Genomic DNA, 14,633 nt, shown 5'->3' with positions numbered 1-14,633 from the left:
CCCTCATAAGAACGGTGTACATTTCCCACTTCGGTGGGAGAGCATCGAGAAGCTTTTCAACGATCTCTTCTTCTCGGTAAGCAATCGAATAATTGTTCAGCTCTGTCATTAGATGATAGTATCGGGTGATAATATCATCGAGCGATTCGTTCTTCAAATGCTTGAAGACAGAGAACTGGGTCTTTAACAGCTTAATCTTCGAGGCACGAATACCCGCGTTCCCTTCGAATCTATTCTCAAGAGCATCCCAAAGCTCTCGTGCAGAAGTGTACTTCCTGAATGTATGGAGAATCTCTTGAGGAAGAGCCATAGTAATCGCAGCATGGGCCTTGCTCTCGGCCTCATACATTTTTTTCTCTTGTTCCTCCATCTGGCTGTACTTCTTTACCACATCCCGACCTTCGTGTTCCATTGACGGTGGAATATATCCATCCTGGATGCACACCCACATCTTTGCATCCTGGTATTTAATATACTGAATGAACCTATCCTTCCACGCCACAAAATCGGTTACTTTCAGCAATCTTGGGGCCTTAGTAGCAGATCCCGCTTCGACTTCCATTTTGACTAAGTCTGAGATGTTGATTGATGACATCCTTCTTGAAGACTATTTTTTTTTTTTTTTTTTTTTTTTTTTTTTAAATTTCCGGGAAATTTTGTCGAAAAAAAAAAAAAATTTATTTTTGCCAAACTTTTTCTGAGGACTTCCCGACTGATAAAAATGGCTTGGGCAAATTTTCGTGTAAGCGGGCGTTCCAGACTCTTTTTTTTTTTTTTTTTTTTTTTTTTTTTTTTTTTTTTTTTTTATAACTTCGCCGAGAAGTCAACTTCGCCCAAAGTCAACTTCGCCTGTTCGTAACTTCGCTAAGGCGAACTTATGAGGTAAGCGAAGTTGTGGTTAACTTCGCTAATCCTTATATCTTCGCCGAAACCCTAATCTCCAGTGACGGCAACTTCGCCTGAATTCAGCAACTTCGCCCGATGAACGGTAACTTCGCCCGATGAACACGAAGAACAGTTCAGATCTGAAACTCGGATTTTAACGAGAATTTTGAAGGTTTAAAGGCTTAAACACACTGGTAGGTAGCTTGAATGATTAAACACACCAAAAACTCGTCCCGGTAACACCCGAAATGAGACGAAATCTACACCCGCGTGAAATCCCGAACCTCACAATCGAGCCGATGGCTCTGATACCAATTGTAGGTTCCTGGACGTGGATCGTATACGGGAAATCTCTAACAACGCAGGTGCGGAATCCCTGCGTATATAGATACGAGCGTAGATATTGTATAGATTGAATACACGAACAATGAACACGAGCTATAAGGTAAACACGTTATATTGAATAACCACACACGTGACAGTAGGTCACTGTTACAGAGAACAAAACGAAACAAAACGTAAAACCAAAACCCTAACTCACGTCCTCTGCTGAAACGTTCTATTTAAACACGACAACTTCGCCACTGGCGAAGTTGTCAGTAACCTCGCTAGATCAGCAAGTTCGCCATAGCGAACTTGCTGATAACTTCGCTAGTTTACAAAACAAACCATAAACAAACCATTAACTATATTACAGACTCGATAACAAATACTAGACTATGAACTACTGACAAACATGTACCAACAGCAATCAAGGTAGTTCCTCCCAAAACCCTTCATCTTGATGTGCAAGACGATAACTCTAAAATCGTCTTCCACGTGAACGTCACCAAGAAATTGGTAAATTGAATTTTTAAATTTTTTTTATTTACAAGTATATTTGAAATTTTCTTTTCACAGCGTCTTCCGCGTCACATTGCCACCAAGATTGATGCCTATGATGGAATGCTAATCACTTTGGTCAATCCCTAAGGTCGTAAAAAAATGAGACTTCTTGGTGAACTGTCGGACCTGAAATTCAGATATTGGTTACCAAAATGGAAAAATTTCAAGGTGGAAAATGAAATACAGATTGGTGATAAGTGCAGATTTGAATATGACTTCAATGAAGCTACTTTGTTAGTTTCAAAAGTTGATTAGTGATTTGGTGATGTTTGGAACATTTGTGATTTGGTTGGTTATTTGTATATGTATGGTTGTATTGATACACTTTTTATTTTATTGTGTTGAATGTTGGTTGGTTAGCTTTTAAATGCTTTATTTTTATAGTTTCTTGTATCATCTATTTTGTTATTCACTCTTATTTTGTTTCATGGAATGTATTGTAATGGTGCCTTTTGTATGAAAACTTTTAATGAATGGTAATTATGGTTAAATCTAAAAATAAAAAAAAACACTTTGTTAAAAAACAATATTACGCTTGTAACATGCTAATGTACATAAACATATATAAATATCCTAATACGCAATACACGCTTATCCAACCATCTTCTGGCAAAGTGCCTATTTTCAGCCACAGGTTCTCTGCCAATAATCTATTGGTTCTTAATTAAAAGGGAGGCAAAACTCAAAAAGCTCCAAAATATTGGCTCCAAATACTCAAAAAATCCAAATTACATTTAGCATTCCAAAAATCAAATTACACACCAAATTATTAAAAATTTTCCACTCCACAAATCAGACGATGAAGCTTATAGATGAAATAATCGAAGAAGAACATGCTTTATACTCCGATGAGGAAGCCAACGACTACGACGACGCTCAATCAGACGACACTGAAGGCTACTCCAGCGAGGAAGCCAACGACGAAGACGGTCGGACTGGTAGGGAGGATGATATAGGGACGATGGTTATCGAACCCATCAAAAGTTTGGAGGCTATCGGACCCATCAACAGTTTTGCTACTACGAAAAAACCTACAAGGGGGTTGACGAGGTTACCTAAGCTGCGTACCCAATATGCAAACTCTGGTGGTGTCAGACTGGCAGTGGAGTTTGATAATCTGGGTAGGTTCACTGGCCAAAACAGATCAAAGTTTGCAAGTGTTTTAGGGGATGTTGTAAGGGAAATAGTTGGCTTGAGACATTTAAGTTGGAGGGAGGTCACAAAGGAGCTTAGAGATAAACTGTGGGAACAAATAACGGTTATTCTTTATTTTTATTTGTGCATTTTATATCTGGAGATGTAATTTACCTTTACTGTATTATATTATGCAGAAATATTTTGAGATTGAGGCGTGTCGCAGGCCTTCTGTGATGAATCGGCTCGGACCCCTTCTTCGGGATTTCAGAAGAAAAATGTATGCCAAATACATTATGCCGAACATCGGTAAACATCTGAAGCTGAAGGCGATACCCAAGGGACACAGGACGATGATCAGGCAAGAAGACTGGGATCGCTTCGTTGAGTACGCACAATCAGAGCAGTTTCAAGTATAAATCCTATACTCTGCAAACGTAGATTGATCGACTATTTATGGTTTATGTTTTTTGTTTAAATATAATGAAATGATTATAATGTGTGGTTGAAGAAAAAATCGGCTTCATCAAAGGGAGCTCGAGCAAAGAATGTTTTTGATCATCACATGGGACGAGGGGGTTATACCTACCTTCGAGAGAAACTGGTAATCATCGTCAGCTGATTTCTCTCTAGTTCAATGATTTGTTGGTTATGTGTCTAACGCATGACCGTCAGCTTCTTTCTCTTGAATATTTTACAAGGTCAAAAAGAAGTAAATTTGACCGGATGAGATCCCCGGCCGTTCATTAATGTGGATGAAAGGAAGGGAGGACAAAGATGGTGCATACAAGAATGCTGTTGTCGAAGGCGTGGCAACCAAATTAGTATGTTTTAGTATTAAACTTTTTAAATCATGTTAAAGTCAATTAATTGCCTTATATTGGTGTCAAAAACACTTGAGTCTGTATAACTTGTCTCAACACTTGATGTGGATACATAAGCGTGTTACAAGTGTATTAGAATATTTGTTTTCTTGCAGGTTCAGCATGAGGAGCAGATCGCCTCCGAAGCCCTGGCACTTGAACCGTGCACAGATGCCGTCACCTTAGTGCTTGGCAAAGAGAAATGTGGGTTTTTAAAAGGGATTTGGTAAGGATTAACAACAGGTAAATATTGGGGTGTGAGTCGGGTAAAAGGCTCGTTTAAGCAACGGATTGCCCAACTTGAGTATTAGGCGGTGCAGAGATATGAAGTGGTGAACAGGTTGACGACTTTACTTGAATCCACGAATGCTATGCTAGCAAGTCGTGAGAAGGAACGGTTAGCATTTGAGGCCAGGTTCAGACATCTCGAAGGATTGTTGCCGCAAATGTCGGCAAGTCAAGTAAGTGACGTATGCTACATATTAATTAATGCATTCGACGTACATAATTGGCATTGTTTTTGTCACAATTCGTAGGTAAATCCTGTTCCCAACCAGGTTGGTTCTAACCAAAGTACTAGTGCTGTGGCGCAAAACAAAATGCCAGCACCAGTAAGTATCTGACAGTTTCTTTGTTTTTTATAACTTTCCATGTGACTTTTCATTTTCCATAACCTAATAAATTGATTTGTAAGCCAGTTCTGTGGGAAACACCTTAACCTCATATGAGGCTGTGCAACAAGAATTCGCTTCTCAGGTAAGCATCTGACAAATTGATTGATTTGTTTTAATAATTAACTTTCCATGTGAGTGTGCTGATTTTGCATAAGTTAATTGTAGCCCAAGTCTGCGGATAAAAATAGTTGTTGAAACGGTACCCGCTCCCCATATCGCGACATCAGTAAGTATTTGACAATTTCAGCACTTTTTATAATTCGTTTCCGATGTGAGTGTGCTCATTTTCTATTACCGAATTGCAGGCCAAGTCTGTGGAAAAAAGTGTTGACCAAACGGTACCCGCTCCCCATATCGCGACATCAATAAGTATTTGACAATTTCAGTACTTTTTATAATTCGTTTCTAATGAGAGTGTGCTCATTTTCTATTTACCGAATTGCATGCCAAGTCTGTGGAAAAAAGTGTTGACCAAACGGTAGTCGATCCCCATAGCGCGACATCAGTAAGTACTTGGCAGTTTCAGTTTTTATATTTTATAACCTAATAAGTCTAACAATTCCAATTTCTATTATATTACCAATGAAGCCTGTAGAGAACAATGTTGACCAAGCATCAACACAACTACACCACACTCCGGATAGTAATGGCTCGACAAAACCATTAGTAAGTATTTGGCAATTTCAGTTTTTCCTTTAATTGTTGATTGATTTATTGAATGGTTTTTAAGTAAAACGGAGAAGCCGTAAAAGAAAAGTTGATGTATCTACGGATGAAGCTTCCCCACCTGCTGAAATAAAGGTATGTACTGCGCGAAACATTGTTAATTTCCCACCAACATGGGTATGTACTTATATATTGACTTCAACTAAGCCATCTTAATTTCACATGCTGGTTTATAGGTGTATGAGTGTCGTTTGTGTGTGCATGACAAGCGTAACAAGGTGGAAAATGGTAAAGTTTATTGGTCATCGGTTCCACAACAGTTGCATGGAAAAGCAATCCCAGAGGGTTGCTATAAAGTTAGTATTGACGGAGCCATAAAGGAACAAGCAATTATTCCATGTGAGGCAGGTGAAATTACGACTGTTGGCAACGCAATTGGTACTTTTGTTGCTTGGCCAGAACACCTAATCTTGTGTGACCATGAGGTTTGTTCCCTTTTAACCTAACCAAACAAATCTATGTTCTTTTTCATTTAGTTTAAAAAACGAACACTTGTGTTCGTTTATGTTCGTTTGTTTATAATCTAAACTAACGTAATTGAACAAAGATAAACGAACTTCCCACCGAAAGGTTCATGAACAGTTAAACGAACGTTCGGTATGTATGTATGCATACTATTTTGTTCTATTCAGTTACAAAGTACGACATTAATTATACATATTTGTTTTTCATATTCTGTTGTTCCAGCTACCACCACTCCCATCCTCAAAAGAACCAGACAGAGCTGGCAAGAAGGCGAAGGCAAAGGCAAATTACACAACGATTGACCGGGTGACCAGACAGAAGACAAGGAGCAGTGCCAAGAAAACCAAACCGACACCTTAGCTAGTATATAGGTAGTCGTTATTTTAGTATTTTGTAAGATATTTTGCATATACATTTTCTTAAGTGAATATTATTGTTAATATAATTTGTTTCTAATTTTGTTTTGTCATGCTGTTTTATATTACTCCACAAAAAATAAAAATAATTATATATTGCCTAATTACACACAATTTGGCCACATAGAACACATTAAATAGGTGTTGCCAAAAGTAAGACAATAGACACACATGAAATTACAAAAATTAGAGTCTATAAATGACCATTAGCCACAACATAAAAATTTTGTGTGACAAACGGTAAAGACAATGGCCACACCACAAACTACAAAAGAGTGTTTGAGTGGCAACTTCACATTTTTAGCCACATTGACAACAACCTCCAGTGTCTATATGATATTATTAGCCACACAGGTGCTCACTATGTGTGACGAAAAGTTTGACAATATCCACACTTTAAATTACGAAAAGCATTTTGTGTGACAAACGGTAAGACAATGGCCACACCACAAACTACAAAAGAGTTTTTGACTAGCAAGTTCACATTTTTAGCCACATTGACAACAACCTCCAGTGTCCTGTCAGATATGATTAGCCACACAGTACCTCACTATGTGTGACGAAAAGTTAGATAATAGCCACACTTTAAATTAGGAAAAGCATTATGTGTGACAAACGGTAAGACAATGGCCACACTACAAACTACAAAAGAGTGTTTGACTAGTAAGTTCACATTTTTAGCCACATTGACAACAACTTCCAGTGTCTATATGATATTTTTATCCACACAGTACCTCACTATATGTGACGAAAAGTTTGACAATAGCCACACTTTAAATTAGGAAAAGCATTATGTGTGACAAACAGTAAGACAATGGCCACACCGCAAACTATAAAAGAGTTTTTGACTAGCAAGTTTACATTTTTAGCCTCATTTACAATAACCTCCGGTGTCTATAAGATATGATTAGCCACACAGTACCTCACTATGTGTGACGAAAAGTTTTACAATAGTCACACTTTATATTAGGAAAAACATTTTGTGTGACAAACGGTAAGACAATGGCCACACTAGAATCTACTAAGGAGTTTTTGAGTGGCAAGTAAACATATTTAGCCACTTTTAATGTAATATCTAGTGTCTATATCATATAATTAGCAACCCTATTATTAAATTTAAGTGGCCATTTCTTTGCTATATCCACACGGCATAGGTCACAATGCAAGCTTAACACAACCCTATTAGCCACATTAATATAAAATTCATGTGGCTGAAACATGGATTCATGTGGCTATATAGATGCAATGGTCACTCATAGTAAATTGTCATGTGGCCATTTTCTACCGTTTAGCCACACTCATTGGAGAGGCTTTTTGATGGCCAGCAACTAATGCATGTACCCTTTAGCCACACTTATAACCACATAAGGCCACTAAAAACTCTGTGTGGCCATATTATACCCACGGTGTCGCGACCTTTGGCCAAATATGACCTGAACCAAATGTGTGTGGCTAAAGGCCTACGACCACACTTTTTTCGTGTGGCAAAAGGTCAATATTCACGTAGTGTGTATTACATATATGCTTGCATCTATACTATGTGTATAAAAATTGATAATATTTATATCACAAAATGTTTAGGGGCTTCTTGACTTTGCCATAATAACAATATAAAAAATAACATGTTAACCCATTCAATTTTGTGAATATTTCACTTCACTTGAACATAATTTTGTATGACATGCTTCCTATACAACGTTCTAATCACCATTAAAGGAAGCTTAAGGGTGGCATATCATTAGTTTTCACCATCTTTTCTTAAATTTTAATAGTCGAGGGAAAATTTGTTAATTGTCAGATCCGATCCCGAACCTTTTGATTATTTCCAAAAATGTCATTGAAATAAATTTGACACCAAATCATATTTAAAATTCTAACTTTCATTCGTTTGACATTTTCAAGTCAAAACTTTGTACCCGTAACAAATTTGATGATAAATCTATTTGCATTCTCAAACTTTTAAAATACCCAAATTTTCCATTTTTGACCCATAATAAACTTTGACCCAAATGTAGTTAACTTGCACTATTTACCAACTTTTGACCGTAAAAATCAAATTTAAGTTCAACGAAACCCGAAACAATCCTTGATAAAAAAAACCATAAAATTAAATATGATAAACTTTGTTATATATGAAAGTGATTGGTATAAATATACTAAATTAACCAAAAATATAAATTGATAGATTTAAAGCATATATTTATAATTTATTATAAATTTATATGATAATTTACAATAATAATAATAAATATAATAATAGATAAATGGAAACATAAGCATAGATTTATAATTTAATGATTAAATTTTTTTTTTTGTAAAATGAAATTATATACAAGTTTATTTTTCTTTATAGTCTTCAACAATATACATAGTGCAATACGTTAATAATAACATTTGTAATTATATTCTTTTCAATTCTTAACAAACATTGTCTGTTGTTGATTTTTGGATTTTATAAAATATTTTGGAATATATAGTTAAATAATATGTTAATATTTATTTTTTTTAAATAAAATATAAACATAGTGCAAAAGGAAAGTAAATATTACATATATTAGGATCAATTAAATCTTAATTTTGGAGGGAAAAGAATTGTAAGGTTTAACCATAAACTGACATGTGTCACATTTATTTTCTTTTATTAGAATAGGTAGATTACCAAACATAAAAGGAGATACCGGTAATCTAGAACATATGCAGCAGCGCCGTTCCTCAACTCCTCAAGTCCTCCACGTTCCATCAACCAAATCCGTCCTTCCACACATGCGGCCGCGGCCGCGTTTATCATCATCTCAGGCTCGACACTACAGGTCTTACGTCTCTTTTACTTTGGCTCTTTCTATTCCCTCGATTCTTTCACATTTTCATTTGTTAGTTTGCTAAATACATATTGTTTGATTGTTTAATTACAGAGTTGTTTTGAAGATTTGTTAGATTCTTGATCAACTATCCAGAGCTGTCACAGTTTTAACGTAGAAATTGTTATTATTATTTTCTTTTTCAATATTTTCGATATCCGTTTCACTTCGAACGGATATCCGAAACTGATACGGATTCGGGTAGTGAAATAGACTATCCGACTGATATATGATACTTCGGATATCCGACTTTGAACAAACCTAGCTAGAACAAATGAGGTTAGTTTTATGAGCTTGACCTATATGCAGTCGATGGCCATACAAGGATGAAATCAAACTCAGATTGATCGGCTACTTTGGTGAATTTTGCAAAAGTAGATGTGTGGTCATTGCATCTTGATAAGGGAACCCTAGTGAACGATTTCCATTAGCGATGCCAAGTGAATGAGTATCATGGAAATGCATAAGCTGAGAAGAGACATTAGGGTAGCTTACGCCTACTTATTACCAGGAATTTGATCAAAGGTAAGTTACACCAGAATTAGGTCATTTTTAGTGTTATGTTGAGAGCATTGATAACAATCGAGTGGACGAATATGCGTAGAGTTTTCATTTCAAGGGGTGCGACTCTATTTATAAAAGGAATGAGAAAATTTCCATCGTATCACACCATATAGTGTCGATCGTGCGTCTAGTGAGATATTCTGAAACTTGTAGGATTACAAAGTCCATATAAATATTTGATGTAGTGATAACGTGGAATCACAAAACGTCTTGTGTCCAGCCAGGGAAGACAAGACATTTAAGAGTAGTGACAAGGTAGTTACAAAATAAATTTGTTTATTGTTGACCCCTTGAACGATGCAATATGTGATGAGCATCAGGATATTATTTTGATCCAGAGGCCCGAAATCTAAGGCAAATTAACCTGTCACTTGACTTTTGTTGTTATTAAGGTTATCGGATTTTGATTGGTTAAGATTACGGTGGTGAAAGTGTCACAACTTTTCCAATTTCATATGATTCATCAAATTTTCTTTCTTTTCAAACAATTCCTTTCTATTCATGACAAAGAGTATCAATCACAATGGCACTTTCAAATAAAGGTTTGATCGGATATAAATTCATATGAAACAAGTTAAAGTTTTGTTATTATCTTTTCACTCTCTTAAAAATAAGCCAGCCTACACCTTTTTAAAATTAAAACAATTAAGTTTAATAAATTGTAAATATTTAATGTTCCAATGATTTCTTCGTCCAATGCATTATATTACTTGACCTTTAAGGGTTAATGCATAAATCCGCACGTGTTGTTTTTTTGTTTGCAGTATTTCTTAAGAGATGTCTGAGTTACGAAATAGAAGCTAAAAAAGGTAAGAATCGCCAAATCAAACTCACAACAATTTATACTATTGACTAGATTTTGCTTTTATTATTGGATATGATGTCTAGATTGGCTCTCATCTCATAGGGTGCAACCCTGCTTTAATACAAATTTGGGCTCGCTTTTCCGTAATTATTTTATTATTTATCGGGTCTCTCATTAAAGGTCCTTGTTAATTAATGGCCTATACAGTTTTGACAGATATGGGTTTCGTTTTTTCTGTATTGTAGGATACAAATATGATACGTGAGATTGGTAGAAAGAGATATTAGAGAGAAAGAGAACAGAATTAGGTCACAAATCAATCGATATTGTTATTGATCGTTAATACCGTTTAAGTACTGACCTAACAACCAACTGACTAACTAACTCATATCACTATCACACAATGACACCTACAGTCCCTCTACTCTTTCAAGAATACAAACAAGACCCTCAAGACTACTTTGACTTATTGACTTATAACCAACCAACCATAACAATGCCTTCTCCTTCAAAATCAAGCACCAAAATCAAACTCTGGAAAGCGCGCTCGAAGTTCCTCAAGGTTCTCCCATGTCGCATCTGAGACTGGTAAATCTTTCCACTTGATCAATACTTCAATAGCAACTTTATTCCCTCTTTTACGTTTGTCAATCACTGTAACTGGCAAAAATGAAAACCTGGGTTGAGTTGCTGGTAAAGGTACAGAAATTGAGTGGTCACCACTTGCAAGCTTGAGTAAAGATACATGAAAAGTTGGATGAATCTGAGCATCAGCTGGCAAATCCAGTATGTAGGCTAAGCACTAATTCAAGTTGGTTAAAATGGATCTCACTTGCAGAATGGTGGTACAACACCAATTTCCATTCTGCTATTCAACATACTCCTTTTGAAGCATTGTATGGTTACAAGCCACCCATCTTTATACCCTATATTCCTAATGGTCCATAGTATTTTGGGCTTAGTTTGTGAGCTTTAGGTAATTTTAGGGAAACTTGAGAATATGGATGTAACTTTAAGAACACCCAATTTCCAACTTCAAATTTCCTCTCAGTCCTTTTCTTATCAGCAAATTGCTTCATATGGTTCTGTGCCAGTAATAAAGAATGCCTAAGTTTCTTGATATGCTCTTCCCGTTCAAAACATAACTGATCTACCGCCTCAACCTTGCAATCGTTAGGAATATAGGGTATAAAGATGGGTGGCTTGTAACCATACAAATGCTTCAAAAGGAGTATGTTGAATAGCAGAATGGAAATTGGTGTTGTACCACCATTCTGCAAGTGAGATCCATTTTAACCAACTTGAATTAGTGCTTAAAGTCATGCATCTGAGGTAAGACTCAACGCATCTATTTACCACTTCAGTCTGACCATCAGATTGGTGATGGTAGGCTGTAGACATAGCAAGTTGTACACCATGTAATTTAGTGAATTCCCTCCAAAAGTTACTTAGAAACAATGGATCTGTATCTGAAACTATAGTAGATGGCCAGCCATGAAACTTAAAGACATTGTCTAAAAACAATTGAGCCACAGTAGCAGCTGTGTAGGGATGTCCCAAGGGAATAAAATGCCCATATTTGGTAAGCCGATCAATGACTACCAAGATTGTATCTTTACCATTAACCCTAGGAAACCCTCCCACAAAATCCATGGAAATATCAGAGAACACATGCTTAGGAATAGGCAAAGGTTGGAGTACAGTCTCATGTTTAGTCCTTTGACAGATTCCACAGTTCCTTATAAACTGTCTCACCTGTTTAGATAGGCTTCTCCATGTAAACAATTGTTTAATTCTTTGAGAAGTAGCATGCACACCTGAGTGACCCCCCATGGGTGAATCATGACATAGTGCAATAATATCATTTTGAAGAGAATCATTATTTCCAACTACTATCCTTTTATCTTTCAACAACAAAGTGCCATCCCACTGATATTTGTGCACAGACTCACCAGAGTTTAATTTCTGTAATCTGTCCTGTAATTTCTTATCAGTCTGCCAAGTAGCTTTGACTTTGGTTAGCAAACTCTCATCTAAGGTGGATAAGGACATAGTGAAAATAGTTGGACCACTAACTCTTGATAAAGCATCAGCCACTTTGTTTTCAGTACCCTGTTTGTAAATGATCTCATAATCATACCCCATCATCTTAGAGAGCCATACATGTTGCAAGGGAGTAGTTAGCCTTTGATCCAATAAAAACTTCAAACTTTTTTGATCACTCTTAATAACAAAATGCCCCATAGACAAGTAATGATTCCAATACTTAACAGCAAAACTCCTTTTCATAAACTGAAAGTGCTTGTTGTCTTGGGTACAAGGCTTTACTAATAAATGCTAAAGGGTGGTTGTCCTGCATCAGGACAGCACCAATACCTTTTGCTGAAGCATCAGTTTCCAGTACAAAGGTTTTAGTAAGTCAGGAAGAGCTAATACAGGAGGAGCACAAACAATTTGTTTAAGGGTTTCAAAAGCTAAGGTAGCTTCATCATCCCAGGCAAAACCGTCTTTCTTCAGTAGGCTAGTGAGTGGTTTTTCTAAAATCCCGTAGGACTTAACAAACCTTCTGTAGTAACCAGATAAACCTAAAAATCCTCTCAACTGTTTCATATTGGTTGGCACAGGCCAATTCTTGATGGCCTCAATCTTCTTGGGGTCTGTAGCCACACCATTTGCTGATATAATATGCCCTAAGTATTCCACATTAGATCCTCCAAATGAACACTTAGATAATCTAGCATACAACTGATTAGCCCTCAATAACTGCAAAATTTCTCTTCGGTGATGAACATGAGCCTGAGTTTTACTAAAAACCAATATGTCATCAAAAAAGACTAATACTGATTTTCTGAGTAAAGGTTTGAAAGTGTGGTTCATAAGTGATTGAAAGGTGGCTGGTGCATTTGTTAGCCCAAACGGCATGACTAAGAACTCAAAATGGCCTTCGTGAGTTCTAAAAGCTGTTTTGTGCACATCATCAGGAAATATACGAATCTAGTGATAGCGTGACCTTAAGTCCAGTTTAGAGAAGATAGTAGCACCTCCCAACTCATCTAGAAGTTCCTCAATTAGAGGAATAGGATAACTATTTTTTATTGTAACATGATTAAGTTTCCTATAGTCTATGCACATCCTCAAGACCCATCTTTTTTCTTAACCAATACCACAGGGGCTGCAAAAGGACTAGAACTGCCTTGAATTACTCCTGTATCAAGTAATTCTCTAGTCATTTTTTCAATCACATCTTTTTGAGCAGCTTGATATCTATAAGGTTTTTGATTGATCACCATACTTTCATCTTTGAGTAATATTTGGTGGTCAAAAGCTCTAACAGGAGGTAAATGAGAAGGGGTTTGAAAAACATCTTCAAACTCTTTAATCAAGGCCTGAATATCCTCCTGAGCAACCATGTCATAAACTATAGTTTTGTGTTGGAACTGATCTCCCTTGCTGTCAGTTTGCAAACTCAACAACTGAGAACTTACCACTTGGCTTGTAGAATTAAGCAAATGATCCATCACTTCTAATGAACATAAGGATAAGTGATTAGACTTGACACCCTTTAGTTGATAGACTTTCTCTCCAACTTTGAACTGCATGGTTAAATTCTGGAAATTCCAAACAATATTTCCCAAAGGTAACAACCATTGGATTCCTAATACCATGTCATAAGTGGCTAATGGTAAAACCAAAACGTCGGCTTTAAATCATAGACCCTGCATTTGCCACTGGAAATCAGGGCAAATCTTGGCACACTGAAGTTGTGAGCCATTTGCCACTCCCACCTTCATTCCTTCAATAGACTTAGTTTGACACCTTAATTTGATTGCTAATTGTTCATCCACAAAATTGTGGGTTGAACCATAATCAATCAATATTTGCAGTGGCTTAGTACCCAAATTGCCCACCACTTGCATGGTAGAATAAGATGGTACACCGATGAGTGCATGAATTGAAATAAGTGGATCTTCTATAAGCGTGTCTTGTACAGGGGTATCAACAATAGGAATTATCTCCTCATCATCACCAAACAATTCTATCACAAATAATTGTTTGCTAGGACACTTGTGAGCAGGGGTGAATTTATCATTACACCAAAAACATTCACCTTTAGACCTTTTAATTTCCATTTCCTTATTGCTCAACCTTCTAGTAGTGGTAGTTTTGTTAGCAATAGGAGGTGCAGGTAACAAGGGAAGATGGGATGTGTTAACAGGTGGTTTGACAGAAGTGACAGGAATGGGATTCAAAATACTAGAATTAGATGAATAAGATCTGTTATAATGAGGTTTAGGCATAATAGAGAGAGCTACATTTTGTTTCTTTGCCAACATATAAGCATTTTTCATTGTTTTAAG

At 36.5% G+C, this 14,633-nt stretch overlaps 1 protein-coding gene and 1 pseudogene across 1 annotated transcript; both read right to left on the bottom strand.

Annotated features, from left to right (window-relative positions):
* Window positions 1-12,633: 12,633 nt before the first annotated feature.
* Window positions 12,634-13,197, bottom strand: LOC143630512 (putative mitochondrial protein AtMg00860 pseudogene; annotated as a pseudogene).
* Window positions 13,198-13,409: 212 nt separating this feature from the next.
* Window positions 13,410-13,940, bottom strand: LOC143630510 (uncharacterized). The gene has a single exon (XM_077099505.1). It carries the CDS (start codon window positions 13,938-13,940, stop codon window positions 13,410-13,412), a length of 531 nt encoding a protein of 176 aa, XP_076955620.1.
* Between the last annotated feature and the right edge of the window lie 693 nt (window positions 13,941-14,633).

Source organism: Bidens hawaiensis, unplaced genomic scaffold (genome assembly GCF_021521415.1).
Source record: "Bidens hawaiensis isolate Kalapana, Puna unplaced genomic scaffold, B.hawaiensis_p1.1 tig00005681_1, whole genome shotgun sequence".
NCBI lineage: Eukaryota > Viridiplantae > Streptophyta > Magnoliopsida > Asterales > Asteraceae > Bidens > Bidens hawaiensis.
Note: the sequence above shows the minus strand (reverse complement) of the source record. Positions and strands in the feature narration are given on the sequence as shown.